This window comes from Halichoerus grypus, chromosome 9 (genome assembly GCF_964656455.1).
Source record: "Halichoerus grypus chromosome 9, mHalGry1.hap1.1, whole genome shotgun sequence".
Classification (NCBI taxonomy): domain Eukaryota; kingdom Metazoa; phylum Chordata; class Mammalia; order Carnivora; family Phocidae; genus Halichoerus; species Halichoerus grypus.
The window spans coordinates 70505708-70522967 of NC_135720.1; the positions used below are offsets into that span (position 1 = coordinate 70505708).

Genomic DNA, 17260 nt, shown 5'->3' on the forward strand with positions numbered 1-17260 from the left:
TCACAGAATACATTATAAATATGTAAGTCAGTAATTAAAAGAATAAAATCTACTTCATGAATATGTATAATTTCTGGAAAACTAACGAGAGAAGACTCAGAATTACAAATTAACACCCTCAATTTTGAGAATTAGTAATGCACGCAAAATCCAGGATAAAGGCTGGGTATCTTTGATTTAGTACCAAGTCTGGTGGTACTAACACACCAAAATTAATACTGTAGTTTCCTTCTATCTACGGCACTGCCATTATAACTAGGTTCCCAAAAATACAAGTGTGCAAAAATGCACCTTGATAGCTGCCTGCCTGCGCCAGTCACCTGGTGTGTGCCACAGCGAGGCAGGCCCACTACCCTCTACCTTCTGACATCAGAAGGGTGAGGAGGTCACCAGGGAGCGCAATACCAACATAATTACCGGTTGCTGAGGTTCCACTTACGGTCTATGCTTTTCTGAAAGTACTGGTAGAACTGTGTTTCAAAGGGAGGGAAGGAAGGGAAGGAAGGGAAGGGAAGGAAGGGAAGGAACGGAAGGAAAGGAAGGGAAGGAAGGGAAGGGAAGGAAGGGAAGGAAGGGAAGGAAGGGAAGGGAAGGGAAGGAAGGGAAGGGAGGGAAGGGAGGGAAGGGAAGGAAGGAAGGAAGGGAAGGGAAGGAAGGGAAGGGAGGGAAGGGAAGGAAGGAAGGGAGGGAAGGGAGGGAAGGGAAGGAAGGAAGGAAGGGAAGGGAAGGGAGGGAAGGGAGGGAAGGGAAGGAAGGAAGGGAGGGAAGGGAGGGAAGGGAGGGAAGGAAGGAAGGGAAGGGAAGGGAGGGAAGGGAGGGAAGGGAGGGAAGGGAGGGAAGGAAGGGAAGGGAGGGAAGGGAGGGAAGGGAAGGGAGGGAAGGGAAGGGAAGGAAGGAAGGAAGGAAGGGAAGGGAGGGAAGGGAAGGGAAGGGAGGGAAGGGAGGGAAGGGAAGGGAAGGGAAGGGAAGGGAAGGGAAGGAAGGAAGGAAGGAAGGAAGGAAGGAAGGAAGGAAGGAAGGAAGGAAGGAAGGAAAGGGAGGAGTGGGGGGGAGAAGAAGAAGGAGGAGGAAACACAGAAACGCAGAAGAAGAAGAAACACCACAGGTGATTCTGATAAATCCCTGCCTTTTGTTGAGAATTCCAATACTGGCTTTATTCAGTTTACCATTAAGAAAAACATGAAAAAGAGAAATCTGAAGCCATTAAGATTTATAATTTAGACTCCAACAAGTATAATAAGGGAGACAGTGTCTTAAAACAATGGGATGACTAATCTCACAAACCAGTTTCAAAAGGGTTTTTGGGGGTGGGTGGGTGGAATGGGGGTATTAGGTTTTCTAGAACCTGAAATAGTTTAGAAATGACTTTAAAACACCACATTCTAGCAACATTCAAGTATTTTTCAAACCTCAAATACTTTTATAACTGCTTCATCCTGTAACATTTTCTTAAGAGGATTATGATCTGTGGCATGGTCTTCACATTTTTTTCTTCTCTAAAAAGTCAAATGAAGGACTTTAACTGCTAGGCTGGGTTTTTTACCCCAGTAATATCTTGCAGATACCCGTTATTCTTAGCAGTCAAGCATGCAGAAAGTAACACCTAGATATCAATAAATTCAAGCAAACCCAACCTATATAAAGCAATAAATCTGATATATTTTCCTAAACTCCAGCACACTTAGAAATCAATTCCTTCATCAGCGATCTATAGGTTTTTATCTGAAAGCACAGGGCAAATGAAAGAAAAGCTTTTAGTATCAAAATGTTTTTCCTCCCAGTATTTGAGTTAGCTGGCAATTTCAAAAATCTAGGTTTCCTATCATACCAAAGGGTACTTTAACCACCACTGGGAAAGTACATTTTAATTCTAATTTTACGACAAGCTATAACATAGAGAGTGCATAAAGCCACTAATTGTTTGCTTTAATGTATGCCTAAAAAGCTTTTAAACAAAGAAAGTATTCTGGAGAGAAAGGAATCTATGAATAATAATCATACCTCATGCTTCTTGCACTACCTATTACTTTTGCTTTGTGGAGTAACTGCATGCACAAATAACGGGTGATGCAGTAGAACTGAATTCACTTGGATGAGGAGAAAAAAGAAACACTTTACACTTTGTAGGCAATGCTGCACTCCAGGAACTATGCCTTGGGTAAGGGTGAGATGAGGATTATGTGCATGCTCTTCTCCCAGATGGTCTCAGGCCCTTTACACTTCTGTGTGATTATATCCCTGTGCCCAGTGCCTAGCGCTTAAAACACAGCATAGCAAACTATTTCATCTGATGCTCTACTGAGGAATGGAGTTCTGGTTCCAACACTTGGAAATAAAACCGGCCATGTTGGACTGCATGACAGAAGATCTGTTGTACCCTTCTAAGGGATTTGCAAGAGTGATTTCGACCATCCCACACTTTTGTCTTATGTGCTGACTTTGGAACCTACACTCTACATAAGAGATTTCACTGCTGTTTATATGTGTTCTTATCAGCTTTAGCAGGAAACATCACAAATGATTAGCTTTCTTCACGTAACCTGTTCTCTTAAATTCTTCGTCAGTATTACTGAGATATATATCTGCAAATGCCTCTCTACCACCTATCCAGGGCAACAATTCTTGATGCACTTTATGAACACTTTTTTATAGGTTGTGATGCTGAGAAAATTCTCCACTCAATATATTACTGCAGCATCACACTATGCACATGTAAAAACAAAGCCTGTTGAAATAGTAATCCTCCTTTCCATTCATTAAATTTTTCCTCTGGCATCATTGCTATATACTGGTCATAGCTGCCACTGTTTCATTTCGTGATTGTATTTATGATGATTCTTCTCAACAGAGCTGCACTTGGCCTAGTAACATTATTTCCCAAAGAGATATGCTTTCTTGTATTTTTTTTTTTTAAAGATTTTATTTATTTATCTGAGAGAGAGAATGAGATAGAGAGAGAGAGCATGAGAGGGGGGAGGGTCAGAGGAAAAAGCAGACTCCCCACTGAGCAGGGAGCCCGATGCGGGACTCGGTCCCGAGACTCCAGGATCATGACCTGAGGTGAAGGCAGTCGCTTAACCAACTGAGCCATCCAGGTGCCCAAGAGATATGCTTTCTTGTATTCTTGAAACACGAAGACCTTGTGGTCTTTCCTGATCTTTGACAAAGAGATGTGAACAGAAAGATACTTCTCTGATATCAAATAATCCAATACTCCTTGCTCCTCCTCAAACATCCAGGCACACTCCAACCTCAGGTCCTTTACACTTGCTGTCTCTTTGTTTGGAATTCCCTTCCTCCAGATTCCTGCATGGCAAGCTCTGTAACCTCCTTTAGTCTTTATTCAAAATTCACCTTCTCAAGTAAGATGAATTTAAAATGTCAATGTTGTCGGGGCACCTGGGTGGCTCAGTCGGTTAAGTGTCTGCCTTCTGCTCAGGTCATGATCCAGGGTCCTGGGATCGAGCCCTGAGTGGGCTCTCTGCTCAGCGGGGAGCCTGCTTCCCCCTCTCCCTCTGCCTGCCGCTCCATCTGCTTGTGCTTACTCTCCCTCTCTCTCTCTCTGTCAAATAAATAAATAAAATCTTAAAAAAAAAAAGTCAATGTTGTCTTGCTGGATGTGGGCCACATTTACTAATTTTTCAACAAAGACAAAAGTCTGAATTTGTAATGTAAAATGTCTTAATGTGTATATGTTGGCTTGGGTTTTTAAGAAAACACTAAGGACCTAAAAAAACCACATTAATATTAGGCTGTGGTTGCCAATGTATTACTATACATTTTATATGTATATTACAATATATTACTCTACACCCTTTTAAATCAGCCATCTCCAATCACATCAATCCCATCTGCCATTCAGTCAAAATCATTCATGTATTATTGTTTACTAATATGACAAGGCCTCTGTTGTTACTGAGCTGGTTACTTCCTTTGGAGGGGAAAACAATGGCTATGTAAACTTAAATATATACAGGTAAGGAAAATAAGACAGAATTACATTTGCCATGATGCTTTTTGCAAATCTCTTCTAATTCCCATAGTATTTATCACTTTTGTGCCCAGATTTTAGGGATAGGGTGAAGAGTGAACCCAAGAAGATTTAAAGAAAGTATGTAAAAATGGCTGTACATTTTTATAATTTGTTCCTTTCAATCAATTCACTGATACTAAACGCTGGCAAAACAGACATTGGATTTTAGGAATAAGAGGTATCAGCTGTCCAAGAACACAGCATTTTCTCCATCATCCACTTGCTAGAACTAAGCATTATTTTTCTCATCAGAGAAATTTTGGCTGACAGTGTTTGGTTCCCAGTGTCTTATCACATGATGGCTACCTACCAGAGTGCCAAACCACAGCTCTCCCCCAGCTCTAGTGCGGCTGAGTGCTCGACCTCTCATCTGCCTCAGACTTCTGTCCTCCCTGTTCAGCAGCACCTGATGAAGGCTTTGGATTTGAGCTGCCACTTCCCACCGCACTACTGGGCTAATGCCTCGCACATCTGATCACAAGAAGTAGTTTGTTTTGGAATCATTTTCTTCCTTTCTTCTCTTTGCCTTTTATTATTTTTTCTAATAGATTTTTCCCTCCTCCTGTCCTTAGGTCAGTCAAAAGAAACCAGAATGAAGAGGTGAAGGCAAAAGTGAAAGGCAGGTTTCCATCAAACTCGTGACCTAATTCTGTGCCTTTTGATCATGAATCACCACAAAAAGCATACTAAATAGTGAAAAGAAATCCTTGGTCTACCAGTAACTTGCTCTGTGACCTTAGATAGTTTACTTCCTCTCTCGGCTGCAGTTCTCCCATCTGTAAAATGAGCATACTGAATCAGGTTATCTTTCTAATAGGAATATATTACAATTCTAAGGAGTCTGAGACTTACTTTCTACTCTCAACCAATTTAAAATCTAGCTGGGTACATAGGGAACAGAGACATAAAATATTAACGAGTCAGAATAATAAAACTTCAACTGTCACTGGCAAGGGATTGAATCTAGTTTTCTACATAGCATAAAGTTGAACTCTTTAAGGGTTGAAACCAAGCCAAATAGCTTTAGGGAAGATTTGACAAACTGATTTTCTTATGTGAAATACATGGAATTAGTCATGTATTAAATATACTGAGCATAATGTAACTTCTTGACAAGACAGGATCAACACCAAGAGCGAATCATTACTGATAAACAGAGGGTGTGGTTGGTGTAGACAGCACAGGATTAAAATGGACCTACTCCTAGCTATGGCGTTGGGACTTGCTTTTTTTTAAAGAAGTCTTTTGAAAGTAAAGTGTGTGTGTGTGTGTGTGTGTGTGTGTGTGTGTGTGTGTGTCTATGTAAATGATACCGGCAAATATACATATTCGTGTAACATACCCAACTAGATCTATTTGGTGGGGAGAAGGGGTATGTCTCCCGTTCCAGCTTTAGTGAGCCACAGCATGCACTGCCGCATGACACGTGGCTGCCGGACTACAGAGGGCAAAGCCGCCTTGTACCAAGTTGTTTTCCAAGCCTCCTGTACCTTAACTTCACCGTTAACTTGCTACGGTATTTGAAAAGCCCATCTCTCATTTCTCAAACACTAATACAGAACCTCAGGCACCTTCCCATCAACTTATACTAATTCTTCAATGAAGTGTCACAGAAAATGTGTGGGCTTTGGTGTCAGGTCTGGGTATTAATGCCAGATCTTCCAATTGCTCATTGTGACACTTGAGGTAGGCAAGTTACTTAATCATTTTGTGACTCTCCTCATCGACACAAAGGGATAAAAACTCTGTCATATGTGGTGGCTGGGACTCAAAATGAAACAATGCATAAAAACTATCTACTAATTGGGAAAAGCTGTTAATATTCTATTCCCCCAAAACATTTTTTCATGGAAAGAAAAAGAATTTCTCACTATTCAAAAAAAATTTCCAGTATTTCAAGGCCTCATGTTTTTTATTACCAGATAATAATTATGCAAATGTGATGTGAGGCCACAATCTTCTTCAAAGCTCTCCTTAATATTGGACTTGAAACAAAATTTCAGACACAAGTGATAATAAAAATATCTTTGTAATTATGAAGAATTTGAAAGTTCTGTTTAAGGCACTTTGACAGCTTAATTTCTCATGAACTATTGTTTCTTAAGTTAATTGTTTAAGTTAAAAAAACACCTTGATTACTAGAGCAACACTATGAGGCAAAAACAGTAAAAATACATCCAGTAACTGCTCCTGCTATTTCACCTAAAATCCATAGTAATAATTTACCTATTTTCAATTAAACATATGCACTAAAAGAGAATTTTAATGAGGAATCTAAATAATTTAACTAGTCAGAAAAAAATTATTACTAATCTGTTTAATGAGCAAGTAAATAAAATCATAGCATTTTAGAGCCAAAAGAAACTTTGAAGATTATCTGATTAAACTTCTACCACAGGATTTGAAAGCTATTGAGTCATCAGAAGTTTGCATTAATGGGAGCCTGTGCAAGCCTATTTGGCTTAAACGCAGAAAACTTTGTTAACTGTCAGAATACACTTTTTTGGCCACTGTACCCAGCTGCACTATACAATCAGTCACAAGACAGACTACTTAGAAATGAAAGAACGCAGAGTCTTTAGTCTTTTGTCAGCTCTATATGGCCTTCTAATGTCGTGCCTTTGTTGAACTTCCTAGTGAAACTTCTACAAATGTTTTATGGTTTAGTCAGCTGAATTTTTAAATTTTAAATTAAAAAAATTAAAACCCATGAAGTTTATGAAATACAAAGCTGGCATATAGTTTAAAAGCTGTAACTATGAAACTGAGTGTCCATAATTCTAAAGGAGTTAGGGTTTGTTTTTTTTTTTAACTTCTTGACTCCAGTCAGAGAGGATAATTGAGATGAGTCATTTAAGTAAGTGAGAATTTAGATTAGTTCTAAATTTAAGAAAACAAGATAAGGGAAGCAATAAACATTTCCTTCCAGGGAATCAGTCCAGTTCAAGTGGCTCTCCAAGATGGTCTTCAAATCAGCAGCATCAGCATTACCTGGGACCTTGCTAGAAACGCAAATTCTTGGGGCCCACCTTTGAGCTACAAAAGCAGAAACTCTGGGGATGGAGGCCAGAAATCAGTGTTTTAACAAGCCCTCCACGTGATTCTGATACATGCTAAAGTTTGAGAGCAACTGGTTTAGTTCATCAGGATGGACAGCAAAGTAGATTTTCAGGGCAGAAAGAATCTGGATCTAAAGAGTATAAATTTCTCTAGAGTATACTTTGAGGTCTAGGTCTTCAGAATCTGAGTGTAGAAAATGGGTACAAAGTGACAAATTTAACAGTAGGCATGTCTATATAACTACATAATCTATAAAACCATGTAACACAAGAGTATTATATATAATATGTGTAATACAGAATATGTAATATATAAAACTATGTGTTTGTATTGATCTTAATTTTTATCATAGTGAAAAGTAATAACAATATTTATGATTTACATATATAAACATTTTATTGTATATTTGTTTTTAACTCACTCTCATTTGAACAGACTTTGATTATCACTAACCCTATGAGGAAATCACACTAGGAATTACTGTCCCATTATTGACGCTTAAATAGGATGAGTGATTTTTCTAAGATACACCTGGCTAATGAATAGCTGGAATTGAAATCCAAGATTCCTGAGGTCAAAATCAGGATCTTCCCCTGTATCATGTAGTACCATATTATCATCATGTGGAGTTTTTTCTGATTTCTTTTACTGTGGAAAAATACATATAAAATTGATTATGGGGGCACCTGGGTGGCTCAGTCGGTTAAGCTTCCGCCTTCAGCTCAGATCATGATCCCAGGATCCTGGGATCTAGCCCCAAGTTGCGCTCCCTGCTCAGTGGGGAGTCTGCTTCTCCCTCTCTCTTAGCCCCTCCCCCTGACTTGTGCTCTCTCATTCCCCCTATCTCAAATAAATCTTAAAAAAAAAATTATGTGTTTTAAAATAAACTATAAAAAGAGAAAAAGCATTATAGTAAGAATAAAATATACAAAGATACTTTCACTCTAAACTATAAAAATCAACAGACACATTAATTATTTTCATAGATCTCTTCTGTCCTTTGAATTTAGCAGGTAACCTGCACATAACTTTCTTAGGGTAAGGGTACAAATCCTTGTGCCCCTTCATATTTCTCACTATGTAAATCTCAAGAAAATATGCCTTTAACAAAGGATGCAATCCTAAAATGAATACAGCAAAGATAATAAAGAACAGAGCTAAGTGCACTAGGAACAAGTACAGTATAAATAAATGCTCAGAAAATACATGAAAAGTTACTGAGAAGCACAGATAAATGTCAAGCTATTTCTACAACAGACCAACCTAGAGATTCTCTCCCTTTTATCATCTCAATGGTTAAAAGTACTCTTTAAAAATCTATTCCTGGCTTCTGAAAATATACTCTCGCAGGAAATGCACTTGGCAACTAGCTGACTCAGCAGAGCGCTAATCCATCTAATCTTAAAATTCAGTAAACATGCACACATCCCTTTCCACTGGTTCTTAAAGTTCCTCTCTTCCAAAACAACCTGCATTAGGATTTGAAAACTTCTTATTCTGCTCTAAAAAGATTACAGAGATTATTGAAGTGATTATTAAGCCCAGTCTAGAACTGATTTTATAATATGGCCCAGTGTGGATTCTGCATTAGAAATAATGTTTAACAAAAGCCAATGTCCAGTGTCATATTGTATGTCAATTATACCTCAGTTATAAAAAAGCCATTCTTAATATTTTTTGAGAATTTACAAAAAGGTGGTAAATTAGTATTCAGAGCTATACAGCACACATGCCCTCTAGGAACTAACATTCTTTCATTCAAAATTTGAAAATAGTACGTATCAGCAAAACCTACACATAGCACTAGGGCTACTTTTTTTTTTTTTTTAAAGGTTTTATTTATTTGACAGAGAGAGACACAGTGAGAGAGGGAACACAAGCAGGGGGAGTGGGAGAGGGAGAAGCAGGCTTCCCGCTGAGCAGGGAGCCCGACGCGGGGCTCGATCCCAGGACCCTGGGACCATGACCTGAACTGAAGGCAGACGCTTAACGACTGAGCCACCCAGGCGCCCCGCACGCACTAGGGCTACTTTAATCTCATCTTAATTTTATTATAATTTTCTACAACTTTTTCCTCAAAAAAGGCATGAATAGTATGAAAACAAGTATGACACTATGCATTTCTAGTTGTCCATCATTAAGGGACTTGCTAAGTAAAATGAAGGTATATTCATTCCATAGAGTACTATACCACTCTCAATACTGATATGGAATGATTTCCAAAATGAAGTGCAAAACAAAACAAGGTGCAGAACAGCTTATATAATATACTTATCTTCTGTTAAGATAGGGAAGGGAACTCCTACAGTATGTAAAATTACTTGTGTGTCTGAAGAATATTTCTGGAATGATGCATAAGTAACTAGTAACACTGAATATATCTAGGAAGGGGAAGTGGGTGGTTGGAGGATAAAGGTGTGAGGGAGTATTTTCTCTGTATATTATCTTTGCCTTTTGAATTATGTACCATGTCCAAGTATCATTTATTCAAGAAAGAAAAAAAAAAACAAAAAACTCCTTCTTTTGATATTCCCTATGTTGTATGGCTAACTCTTTAATTTTCTAAGCTCATTACTTCTTTCCTGGCATTGTATAATCAATATATAATGATATTTTTTCAAATCAAATCAATACCCACTTAGCAGTGGGTCCCTAAGCTACATGGTTTCTATGTGCCTTTATTTATGACAGCTTTTAAAAGAACATTAAAATGAGATTGCCTGCAGATTCCAAAACTGCTATGTGGAAACAAAGTTGAGATCTAAAAATATTTTCAAATTACACCATAGGATAAACCTGTAGTTAATACTTTTTCTCAATAAAAAAGGTTATCTTAGAACTAAAGTTTTGTGTCACCTTCAAGTCACATTCCTATATGATTATGAAGACCCATTAATTCACCGTGAAAAGCATATTAGGATGGACAGGTATGTTTTATAAATTCACCGAATAAACGTTATGTGCATATTGTTTCTCATAAAGAAAAAAAGAGAATAAAACTGAAACAAATACATCCACATTCCTACCTTCAAAAATCTCTCATTGGTCAATAGTGCAACTTGCTTTTCTGAAGCTTGCTTTTCCACGAACCTAGAATTTTCACCATCCCATACACAAAGAGAGAAAATTAAACATACTAAAGATCTGACTATCATATGGGGAAAAGAACTACTTAGATCGGTGGTCACATTCTTTCATTTCTTCTCAAAAATAAGCTCAAGATAACAGTCATGGTTTAATGGTAATTTTTAACTCCTTAAATCAGCTATATCACATAATCTAGGGATCTAATCATAAACAAAAGCCATAAATTCCAGAATCAGGAAATGTTATTTATAAATAAGTAACTCTGGAGAACCTGCAAATTATGTCCCTTTGTAAAAATATTTTTCTTTATGCTAAATTTTCAAGTCCAACAAAGAAATCTCACAATTGAAAACAGACGATTTCATTGTGCTCTAAATAAAAAGGTTTTTTTTTTCTTTCCCCACTTCAAAAATAGCTAGATCTGAGATCCTTTATTTTACCCCAACCTCTATTATAAGATGTGTTAAATATGCACTTCTCCTTTTACCTCCTAAACGATGGAAGACGTCGGATGTTTTCACACTGATTATCTGATAAAAAATTTATTCTTCTCTTGGCTTCTGGGAGATTACAGCACAGAACACTGAGGGGCTGGGAATAGAAATGTTCTAATAGAGAAAGCTGAAAGAAATGTGAAGATAAAAAAAATGTGAAGATTAAATATATTTGTTATATTTTGGCAGTAATCTTTTGCCCTTTGTCTACTCAGTTTTAAGGTTTTGGGTTTTTTTAAACAGTAAAAGTATGGCACTAATACATTTAATAACATCACAATAACACTGCAAACAATGCAAAATGGTTCTGTATCTTTAATATTTTAAGACTCTGATTTTGTGGGCAAGGTCAGAAAATTGTAATCTCTGAAGTATATAAACCAGAAGAAACTAATATTAATGGATAGATTAGCTCTCTACAGAAGCAACTCACTTACAATAACAGTAAATATTGTGGGGATGGGATTGGGGTGTGACCTCAGAGTCTAACAGATGCCCAAATACTCACAAGAAAACACCCATCTAAAATCAGTGAAAAAATGTGGTCTGCTGAATAAATAAAAATGTTACAATGGTAGAAGCTTTGCCTACTGATAAAAAAGAATAATGAAAAATGAGGGATGGCTAAAGAAAATGTATCTTTTTAAACTGAGTTTTATTTCATGAGAAAAACACAGTACAGTATCTGATAAATTTAAGTGTCATAGTAACTAGGATGCTGTGATCTCTACAGTACGAGGGGGAATGGTTTTCCAGATTCTACCATAACTCATAAGATCTATCTCACAAGACTATCCAAATGTTAAAAACTCTGACTCTAAGCAACCTGCTCATGGCCAATTTGGTTTAGTTTCTAGATACCTTGATACTGGACAGACAGTTCCCTAGATAGTGGACAAACACATTCTTGGACTAGAAAATAGAATTTCCCATTACAAATTAATAAATTAACATGCTGGCTTATATATCAGTATTAAGGTATTTGAGCTTGATGCTTTCTGGGTAAACTGATAATGAATTTCTGAGCCGATAAGAGCTGAGGACCAGATACCCAAGGCTAGAGGAAATCCTCTAAAATAGTTCATTCTGGAGGAAGTATAAGGTTGTAAGGCAAACAGCCAGCCTAACTTAGAAACAAATACCAAACAGAAAGTACTGTTCATGCCAAGTGCTAAATTATTTTTGCACATATTAACAAAATCTCATTTCTTACTTATATTTTCCAATTATATTGTGATAATATTCCAGTGTTAATACCACTTTTTAAACATCAGAAAAGTAAAAACCAAACATGATAAGGGACTTGCTGGGGAGGAGGAATGGGAGGAAGTCACATGAGTTATAGTAGAGGAATCTAGTACCACTTCACTACTTTGTCCAAGTATGTTCTCAAAATCCTGGGTCAACTAACAAGTTGGTTAACATATTCATCTAATGAAAGAAACAAACATATACAGAATGATTATATGCCCTACTGTACCTCCTAAAGAAATCAGGACTTACACATATTTCCTACTGATGATTAAGAAAACTGGCCAAATGGGGTCTTAATGGCTCTACCACTTATTAGCTGTGTGACCCTGGCCAAGCTACTTAACACAAGCCTGTTTCTTCCCCTGCGAAACTCAGGATAATAGTACCTATTAATGAAACAATGTAAATACTTAGTAATGTGCCCAGTATACAAAGGAGGTGCTTAGTAAATTATGAGGAACCTATAAAATCATCTAATATGATCCCCTATTTTATAGATGAGAAAACTGAGACCCAGAGAGATTACATAATTTGGTTATAATGTCCTCTTCTTCACTCACTTTCTCAATGCTGAGACTACAGTTTCTATTTCCTAAAACTCTTCTCCTGACTTCAGTGTTACTCTGCTTTCTATTGGTTTTCCTTATTTAGTCTCCTTTTCTATTGCTCTCTCATCAGCTTGCCGTCAAGTTCTAATCTTAGTCCTTTCCTCATGCCTCTGGGTGATGCCTCATCCTCATTGTGTGACTTCACCCATCACCTTTTAATGATAAATCCTAAATGTATCTATTTGTTCCAGATCTTTCTTCTAAGTGCCAAATCTTTATATCCAACATACCCAAAATTAACCATATACAAAAAGAAACTCATCCTTTTCTAACTGGTTCTTGGCTTTATATTAACATGTATACTTAATAAATGGTACCAACCTCCAATCCATTTGCCAAGCTAGAACCTGTGTGTCACCTATGCTCCTCTCTGCCACATCCTATCAACCACTTGGTCACCAGGTTCTGTTGATTCTAGCTCATCCTCAAATCTGTTTCCTCCTCTCTAGTTCCACTATCACTACCTTAGGTTAGCCCTTGTTATATCTTGTCTAGAAAACTGCAATAGTCCTCAAACAGATCTCTCTCCCTCTACTGTTGCCTTTACCTAGAATGCACTTCGCATTTTAACCTAGTGAGCCCCTACTCCTTAGGCTATACTTCTGTTCTCCTATGGAATGTCCAGGCATGTTTCTTTCACAGTATTGACTATTGAGAACTGTAATTATGAGTTTCCTCTTCTGTCTCCTTCACTAAACAAATGAGCAATTTGAAGACCGAGATTTCCTTGTCCTCTGTATCTCCAGGACTCAGCATAGTTCTTGGCTTACAGTAGGCTCTTCATACTTTTGAGTAAATAAATAAATGAAATAAAATGTTATGAGAGAGGCAAATGTAGTATATCTCTCTATCATTGAATTTCACATATTGCTAAGGTAAATATTTTGCTGCTTTAAAATACTCTTTTTTAAAAAGTCAAGTTGAGCGGTGCCTGGGTGGCTGAGTCAGTTGAGCATCTGACTCTTGATTTTGGCTCAGGTCATTATCTCAGGGTCCTGGGATCAAGCCCCACGTTGCTGGGATCCCCACTCAACAGGGAGTCTACTTGTCTCCTTCTCCCTCTGCCCTTCCCCCTGCTCTCATGCGCGCGCACGCACTCTCTCTCTCACAGATAAACTTTAAAAAGTCAAGTTGAAAAAAATACATAGTAGCCATAAGAGAGCACTGCAGTTTTATATGGAGGAAAAATACATGTGAGAAATAATTTATAAACTCTAAGGCACTATATAAATGTGAGGTATTATCATACTGTACTTTTGTTTTAGGGACTTGTTTTTGTCAAGTTTTAGGGAACTTGACAATTGGCATGTATTTACAATGACTACACTTTGCTAAGGTATTTTAGGTAGTTGCCAAGACAAGGAATATTAACTTTTAAATAACTGGATAATGGGGTTCTTTTTTGGATTAGAACAGATGTTATGAAGCTGAGCTCATGAATTTTCTTCTGGCAATTCATGAAACCTTAGTAAAAATGTATTCCCAATATATAAGAATATAAGTGAATAAACACACAAATATGTGCAAGGGACAGCAAACAATGGCCCCCACCTATTTTTGTATGACCCAGGAACTAAAAATGGTTTTCATATCTTTAACTGGTTATTTAAAAAGAAGAAAAAAGAGTATGCAACAGAGTTGTCGCATGCAGAGTCAAAAACATTTAATATCTGATCCTTCACAGAAAGTTTGCTGATCCCTTATATATAGCATTTCTTAGGTAGAAAGTACGTAAGCTTTCATCAGAATCTTAAAAAAAAAAAAAATGTCCCTTTCTCCCTACCCCCAAATATTAAGAATCACTGGAATGCAAGGGGAAGGAGGGTGTGTTTTTCCATTTTTTGACATCCTAATTAATGTAATTCTCTATATTTTGCTGCAAGGTAACAAAGGAATGATAGAATCTAGAATAATATAACTTGAATTTACTTATTTTAGATTTTGCCATTTAAAATGCCTTATCACATTAAATAGTTTGAATATGCAAATTAATGCAAATTAATTATTTAGAATCAGCTCGTGAACTTTCACACCCATTAGTGTCTTCTTACCTGAAGTCCTTTTATAAAGTTTTGAATTGAGAAATCATGATACAAAAAGATGTTGGTCAGAATCTGTAACACTTTTTCACTTAGTTTAAAGGGAAACTGGGTTGTAAGAAGTAGCTGAAAGAGACAAAAGGGGGAAGGATCCACTCATTAGTCTTTCTTTACTCTTCATCAATAGCAAGTATACATATTGAGGCAAAGAATGATACTATGACATATAACTATGAAAGCTATAATAGTAGCTAAGTTTTTTTTAGATCAAATATCAACCAAAACTTTAATTTATACAACAGTCACAACCAAAAACAGTTAGTCATACATCTCCAGAATCAAAGATATCCATCATCTTCCACCCAATTGCTAATTTAAAAAAATACAATCTATTAACTATACGATCCCTTTTCTCCTACCAGAAGCCACTGAAGAAGCTATAGGTTTTGGCAATTCTTATTATCGGATAAGATTTCTTTTTCATCCCTACTGATACACATTACCGAAGAATAACACATTATGTACTTTTGAATGAAAAACCCCAAAATAACAGATGTCTATTTAAAAAGTATAAAATAGCTGAATTTATATTATTCAGCTAATTTTCAATGGCCTATAGTGAAGAATTTACATCTGAAAATGAAAAGTCATACTAGGCTTTTAAAACAGAAACACAGTTATAGAAGGCCAAATGCATTTGGCCACAACCAATTTCATTTTTTTTTAAGATTATTTATTTGAGAGAGAGAGAGCAAGTGAGAGCGTGGGAAGGAGGGGCAGAAAGAGAGGGAGAGAGAATCCCAAGTAGATGCCACACAGAGCGCAGAGCCTGACTTGGGGCTGGATCCCATGACCCTGAGATCACCACCTGAGCTGAAACCAAGAGTCAGAAGCTTAACCAACTGCACCACCCACGCACCCCAACCAAGCAATTTTAAATACTGTAGCTGCAAAATGTTCCCCAAAGTATCAGTAAACTAATGGATACCACCTTCATGGGAAAAAGATGAAGAACCTTGGAAGGCTGTCAGCCACCTGGGTGGCTCAGTCAGTTAAGTGTCTGCCTTCAGCTCAGGTCATGATCTCTGGGTCCTGGGATTGAGTTCCACATTGGGCTCCCTGCTCAGCAGGAACTCTGCTTCTCCCTCTGCCTCTGCCCCTTCCCCCCTGCTTGTGAGCTCTCTTCCTCTCTCTTTCTCTCTCAAATAAATAAATAAAAATCTTTAAAAAAAAAAAAAAGGAGGGTTGTCATTAGTTTACCTTCACAAGCAGCATAAGGCACACCTTCAAAGAGCTGAGTCTAGCAAACAATTTGTGGAAGGTCATTACTAATTTATGTAGAAACACAGAACTAATACTAATTTAGGTAAAAAAAATAGAGCTAAGGTCTAAGGAAATGTTAGTATTTATTTTCTGTCAAGAGCAGCAATGACAGGAAAGAGTCCACTAAAAATTACAAATTATTTTATACAAAATGGAAGAGTGAAAACATTGTTACTGTTATTAGGAAGTCATTAAATTCTATTAAAAATTATTAAAAACCTAATTTTCCATTGAGTAATGACTGATAAGTAGGTAGATATAGAAAGATACAATCATTCTTTTTATAAAGCTTCTATTTTGGGGTATCTGGGAGGTTCAGTTGGTTGAGCGTCTGCCTTCAGCTCAGGTCATGATCTCAGGGTCCTGGGGTTGAGCCCTGCATCGGGCTCTCCAGTCAGTGGGGAGTTTGCTTCTCCCACTCCTACTCCCTCTGTGCTCTCTCTCTTGCTCTCTCTCAAATAAATAAATAAATAAATCTTAAAAAAAAATTTATATTTTATCTGAGGAGGCAATACTGTACCCTATTAAAATCATTAAATACAAAAAAATGTGCAGAAATATGTTCAGTATCATACTCTGAGAGATGAAGAAATTTATCACTAACGTTTATATTTATAATCTATTCTTGGCAGTCTTTTCATCCTATTTCACTGGTATGAATTTTTCCTTTTTACCTTATCAAGTACTGTAGTCAGGTGCTCCTTGCAGGACAGAGACTGGAATAGTTCTATGCACAACAGAGATGATACTGCATGAGGAAGCAACCGATGGATGATAATAGGAGATGTGGCAATTCCAAAAATGAGTATTAGTGGAAATTCATGTAGATGTTGACTAGTTTTCAAAGGAAAATATAAAAGGGATTTCATTAGGAAATATATTTCAATACATCAAATTTCAAATTAAGACAACCTTTATTTGAAGGAGTACAGTATAAGACACTGCTGAAGATATCATTCCAAATACTCAAATTTTCTAGGTCACGCAGTTTCCTCTGTTAAAGTAATATAGTTATTTCCCCACACATTCTAGCTCTGAAATCGATCTATTAACAGATCCTCTCATTTTATACATAAGTACACAGAGGTCCAGAGGGATCAAATGCCTCCCTCTAAGGTTATACAATCTCAACTGTTAAAAGAGTTAGGAATCATTCAATGTAACCTCTCAGTCAAAGTTTGAGCCCTAGCTACAGTCTTCCTAACAGACATCCAGCCTGTGCTTTTTAAGTTCAGTGACATGTAACTCACAAACTTTCAAGGTTAACTTACTCTATTTATGCACATATCTAACAGAAATTATGTCACCCAGCCATACATAATAGCTAAAAGTTAGGAAACTTTCCTTACACATATATAAGAC

General features: G+C 37.1%; 1 protein-coding gene across 4 annotated transcripts in view; it reads right to left on the bottom strand.

Annotated features, from left to right (window-relative positions):
- The window catches only part of ORC3 (origin recognition complex subunit 3), a 59740-nt gene that overhangs the window by 24560 nt on the left and 17920 nt on the right, over positions 1-17260 (bottom strand). For all 4 annotated transcript variants that reach the window (XM_036094800.2, XM_036094799.2, XM_078055015.1 and 1 more), the window contains 4 exons: positions 16573-16732; positions 14588-14701; positions 10668-10801; positions 10120-10183 (listed from right to left, as the gene is read on the bottom strand). In XM_036094800.2, coding sequence (XP_035950693.1) covers positions 10120-10183; positions 10668-10801; positions 14588-14701; positions 16573-16732 — 472 coding nt within the window. The remainder of the gene's footprint in view (positions 1-10119; positions 10184-10667; positions 10802-14587; positions 14702-16572; positions 16733-17260) is intronic.